This window comes from Bufo bufo, chromosome 2 (assembly GCF_905171765.1).
Source record: "Bufo bufo chromosome 2, aBufBuf1.1, whole genome shotgun sequence".
Classification (NCBI taxonomy): Eukaryota; Metazoa; Chordata; class Amphibia; order Anura; family Bufonidae; genus Bufo; species Bufo bufo.
The window spans coordinates 786,692,995-786,698,672 of NC_053390.1; the positions used below are offsets into that span (position 1 = coordinate 786,692,995).

Below are 5,678 nucleotides of genomic sequence, written 5' to 3' on the forward strand. Positions count from 1 at the left end.
TGGGGTTCTACTGGCCAACCTCTTCTGCTATTCGTATATGATATGATATAGAAATATATTAATAACGTGCTCTTTATCACATTTGCAATTTCAAAAACATAAGGCGTTACTGCTTTATCTTCTCTCTGACAGAGGCATCGTCGTTGGTAAAGAATTCTGCATGCTATCTGTAGGAAGCATGTGTCATTGGTCAGTGACAACCCTCTTGTGTTGGTTTTCAGAAGCTGACTTTGCAGGGACTGTATTTCTAGCCTTTTACCAGCAAAAGTCATGGGGAGGGGCGGCAGGATATGAGATCTCTTCCAGGATCCATTAGAAAAGGGAGAGAGGATTTTTTATGTACAGCCCCCTATGCTTTTGAAAGTACTAAAAAAATGCTATGGGGAAATACCGTCCTAGAGGAAATTCCCAGCCCCGCCTACTAGCGTAGAGCATAAAAAAGTACAACCAGCCTAAGCACAGCACTCAATGTAGACGACATTTCCTCTATTTACAGTACACACGGACTCTTTTTGGTCAGAGAGCTTGGACTCCTTTTTGAGGATTAACCCTTGGTGTGGACCTTCTTCAAAAATGTCTATCAGTGATGGTAGTACAGACCCACTGCTAGCCAGGTTTAAAGTTCTTGAGGAGACTGTGGATAAACTTCACAGGGAAAACAGGTCTCTGAAGACGAAGGTGCAGAGTTACAATACGCTGAGCACTTTCTACCACGAAGCCAGGCAGCAGAACAAGAACCTTAACAAGCAGCTGGCTGAGAAGGAAGCCTTAATCCAACAGCTGAGAACCAGCCAGAAAACTTTTACTGCTGCTGCGGAACATCACGTGGAGCCTCCTCAATCGTTGATCGAGGGTTTAATGGAAGAGCTGAACAGAATCATGAGTGAACGCAGTGAAACGGAGAGGATTTATCAGGAACAAGTGGAAAACCTCAATCAGGTAAAGACAAACACATACAACTACTTCTAAGGCTTCTACGCTTTTACTTGAGGTTTTTGCAAAGATACATCAAGGTAGATGCAACTCGTCAAGTTGGTCTGCAGCAGCTGCAGATTTACAGTGTGGGACCATCAGTTAATAATGCGTTAAGTTTCTACGTACATTACTTCTAAATAATGGCATTTTGTTGCGTTTCAATGATATACTCTTTAAAGTGCACTCATTACTCTGGAATGTACCCTCTGAAACATCTGATATTTTGCAGTTCCTTAAAAATAAAGTTTACTGTAGGATTACTGAATTCCATAAAATCTGCCCGCATGATCACCTCATGATCCTATGCCCAGAAGCTCCAGGAACATTTTTATGCATATCTGACAGAATTTAGCATCTCCTCTTATAAACCACATAGGTGCTCTTTAGAAGATATAGACAAAAACAATATTTTCACATGCACTCTGAGATCTTTCTCAATACGTCTTTGGAGAATCCGCCCTAATGTTTACTTCTTAAACAAGGTCATCTCCAATATAAAGGATTATAAAGGAACACACCTTTATGTTTGTTTTGGTTGCTGTGGAGCTAGACTATCTGTCAGATTCCGGTTCTACGTCAGTTTGAGGCCTGACGGCTATTCAGTCTCCTGGAGAGGCGCGGGTTACCTAACATGGATTAGGTAATCCTTCTAGTATAAAGGGCCTTTATGTCACCATAGGAAAAAAAAGTCAATATCTTCAATGCAATGCAAAGTATAGTAGAAGAAATTACCGTAATATTATAAATATGATATTAGCATCTGTTCCATATAGGAAGCTTAGCATATCTTTTTAGGAAAACATGTGGTGATAGCAGAGAGCAGTAGTTTACAATTGTTATGCTTTAGTGATATTTAAAGTCTTTCATCCATCTTGGACCTCAATATTTTTTAATTCTTTTTGCAAGTCGATTAGTTGGTCAATTTGACACACATGGTTGAGATTATCATGGAGTAGGCCACAAAAAGACATGACCCAAGATGTCTTAATGTGGCCTAGTTGTACTGAGAAGCATTTTATACATTTGCTTCATTTGTCTTGTCTCTTCTGAGCTGATATCATATATACCATCTGGTATTGGCTAGTATCGGGGGGAATGACTTGTTTTTATTTGGCCCAATCCAGTATGTAGTCTCAAATTTGCATGTACTATTATTTTAGGAAAATAAAAAACTTCACAAAGTGTTGGAGGAGAGAGACCATGATATAGAGAAGGTATCCAGTTGGCCCCAGCAGGAGAAAGATATGGAGCTACTCCGCCTTCAAAGATCCCTTGCCGAAAAGGAGAGAGTACAGGCTACTAGTGAAGTCCTGTGCCGATCTCTTTCTGATGAAACCCACCAGCTTCGACGTAAGCTTGCTGCCACAGCAGAGATGTGCCAACAACTCGTCAAGTGTCTTGAGGCGACTCGTGAAAAAGGCAACTTGAATTCAGAAGAACGTCTCATCCAGGTTTGTAGTTGGCTATCTTCTTTGGGTGCTGGGATGCTTTGGGCATAGTTTGGAATAGAGGGTCTTCCATAAGAGTTCTCAAGCTCAAGAAGGTATCAGAAGTTCTACAGAGGGGACTTTTTACCTACAGAAGATATAATTAATTAGCAACCTGTCACCATTTCGTCCAGTTTTTCTGGTGGATTAGGCTTTGTTCCTAACAATTTGAGGAAAATACCCTAGTCATTTTCTTGGCTACACATTGACATTGACCATGGATCATTCATCATTGAATCCCAATTACGACAGGTCAATTTGATAATTTGATCATCTTGTTCACCAAGATCTGAAGTTGTATTAACATTTATTTCCTTTTTTTTTTTTTTTTACTTTATACAGAATCAAAATGATAATGACGCTGCCTTGAGAAAGTTACAGGAAGAAAACCGGCTATTAAAACAGAAAGTAGTGCATGTAAGTATATGTAAATAGTGAGATATTTTAGTAAGACACTTCCCCTTTTGACTTTACTGGAATACCCTGATATTTAATTTCATTAAAGGGGCAAATTATTTACGACTTTAGACTCATCGGGTACTTTCAGGTGATTGATATCAGTCCTACGTTTAGCAGCAGTGAACAGAAGTCTTACATGCTTTACATTACGACTAAGTGACTGGTTTGACTATATGTATTTTTACTGCCTAGAGTTAATTTGACATGACTAGTACTCCCTTCTACGTATACATATCATTAAGATACTAGCAGAAATTCTGCCAAATAATAATAATCTGGGTTCATGATTAGGGTGCGTATTCAAAAAGTACATAAGTCTTGAAAGTCCTAAATGAAGGCCAAAAAGTCTTCATTCCTTTGACAAATTCCTTTGTACAGCCATATTTGATTTAACTTCCGGAATGTTCTTCAAAGCAATATCTTGAGGAGCCATATCTTACCCCAATAATATGTAGTACAATGATAAGCTACAAGTGTGAGAAGTTCATGTCCTAACCATATGCTGCTTTACTTTTCCAGGTTGAAGACTTAAATGCAAAGTGGCAAAAGTATGACACCAGCAGGGAGGACTATGTCAAGAGTCTACACCAGCAACTAAAGGAGATGAAGGGCCAATCTGATCACCCCAAGGCTTCACACACAACACACAAACATCCAGACCTTTTACAAAAAGAAATCTGCAGGCTGAACAGGTTGTTGGAAGATAAAATAAAGGAAAATACCAAACTCCAACAAGAAGCTTCTGAAATTGTCCACGCAAGGATTGTTGACCGGGAGAGAATCCAGATGCTTGAGCAGCAGGTATGGTATTGACACAAGCTACTTGCAATCAATTTCATTTTGAGCCATTGGTTTCTCATTATTATCTTAATGGCTTCTTCTACCATCTGGTTTCTTGTCTTCGATCTTCTAATAACACCAACATTTTGTTCATATTGCAGTTACTTGTTTACAAAGACGATTTCACGTCAGAGCGAGCAGATAGGGAAAGAGCACAAAGCCGGATACAGGAGCTGGTGGATGAAATTTCTGCTTTGCAGAGACATGGAAGACGACAGGTAAGACATTTTGACCTTGATATCGGTATTACATCTAAATAACATTTCAGGGGGTCATCCACTTTGGAAAATTTCTTTTAGTTAGAAGGGTGACCAAAAATAAGCTGATTAAAGGGTATCCTACTTGGGGAAATGGCAGATTAGTCATAATCTGTAAGGGAACCTCATAGTATGTGTTACATTTTCCTGCAGCGCCACCACAGAAGCATTTCACGGTACCCATTGAAATCAATGGACTGTACATGCTGGGTCCTCTAGAGAGAGTCACTCTTTGGGGCCGTTTTCCACTTTGGCTCTTTCATGGAATTTTCCCCTTAAGTGGCTTTTCTAAACCAGACAACCCTTTCAAATTTGAATAAGGGAGCCATTAACCCAGATTATCGCACAGTATCCATAAAGTGGGAGTCATTGTCCAATAGTCTTCCTATTATTCATGCTGCACTTTCAGACTTTCAAGATGTTTTTGTTAATATTCTGTTTTGTTTTTCTAGGATGACAGAGAATCTGCTGTTAAACGTAACAAAACGCATGTGAAGAAAAATGTAGGCGACCCTCAGCTTGGTCTGAATGTAGAACCTGCAGAAAACAGAAGACAGACCTCCCCTGCAGGCCGTCCAGATCACCAAAGGAGCCCCAGCAATGAACATCGAGCGCAAGATGAACTCCAGTGTCCTCGGTGCCTCAGAGTCTTTCAGGACAGATTAGGAGAAAACTTTTTAGAACATATCTCTGAATGCTGTCAGTGACTGTTGCTCTTTATTTATCATTATAACCACTACATGGCATAGGTTGTATCATACCTGTGTCAAATATGCTGCTATCTTCCTTGGCTTTAGGGTAGAGGGTCAGTCTAAGAAGAATTGGTGTGGGAGTATTAATGGCCTTTTTTGTCTATTTCACTGCCTGGTGATGGCCACCACTTTTACAGGTTGGCATAAAATATGCTGACAGCTTTCAGACTGACATTAATCTTGAACGAGTGGCTTGGAAGAGTAATTTGGACCGGAAAAAAGGACTCTGTGGGCTGTGGGTGCAACCTAAGTGCTGTATTTATAGCTGCGAGAAGAAGTATACTGTGACATATTATTATCCTGGAGCTCTTGAAGTTCATATTGAATGAAGTCAAAAATGTACTTGATGCACAGGATTATGTAGGTGAGAACCTACAGGGGGTAGGGTCTGAGAGCCATTCTAGGAGAAAAATGAGGTGACCCATGGGCTGGTCCATCTCATTCCCAGTTAGACCACCTTGAGCCGAGCCACCATAGCAGTATCAGGGCTGTAACCATGAAGGAACATGCTTAAAAGATGCAGAGTAGAGAACTGTGTGCGATTTACAATAAGTTTTCTTGGACCTGTTTGGTAATATTTTACTTTGCTCAATTATAGCAGAGTTCTCTAGGTCTAGGGTATAAGGCTGTGGTGGATCTTCCTTTGTGCAACTATATGGTCGCTCTGTTACACTGTATCTCCATGCATTTTCATAAGGACATGTTATCATGGTCCTCCTTAAGACAACGATGCAGAGGGGAAATTATGACGAAAGCACTTAATGCGTAAAAAAATGGTTTTGTAAGCGCAAAGGTAACTTTTATTTACATGTTTACATTCAATAGGACCACTCAGGTTTACAGTAGATGGAATCTCAATGCACTGAGACACGTCACGGTACAATATGTGATATGTCAGACGAAGCGGA

General features: G+C 40.1%; 1 protein-coding gene across 1 annotated transcript; it reads left to right on the forward strand.

The window, feature by feature from the left end:
- Positions 1–320: 320 nt before the first annotated feature.
- On the forward strand, positions 321–5,460 carry TNIP2 (TNFAIP3 interacting protein 2). The gene is made up of 6 exons (XM_040419199.1): positions 321–939; positions 2,136–2,426; positions 2,805–2,879; positions 3,441–3,722; positions 3,863–3,979; positions 4,471–5,460. The coding sequence occupies exons 1-6, from the start codon at positions 574–576 to the stop codon at positions 4,723–4,725; spliced, it is 1,386 nt and encodes a 461-aa protein (XP_040275133.1). The 5' UTR covers positions 321–573; the 3' UTR covers positions 4,726–5,460.
- The last annotated feature ends 218 nt before the right edge of the window (positions 5,461–5,678 follow it).

Excerpts from the sequence above, each read along its gene's own strand:
- TNIP2 (XM_040419199.1), top strand. The coding sequence starts at position 574 with ATGTCTATCAGTGATGGTAGTACAGACCCACTGCTAGCCAGGTTTAAA. Across the intron at positions 2,427-2,804 it reads CAGAAGAACGTCTCATCCAG|AATCAAAATGATAATGACGC; the intron begins GTTTGTAGTTGG and ends TACTTTATACAG. Across the intron at positions 2,880-3,440 it reads TAAAACAGAAAGTAGTGCAT|GTTGAAGACTTAAATGCAAA; the intron begins GTAAGTATATGT and ends TTACTTTTCCAG.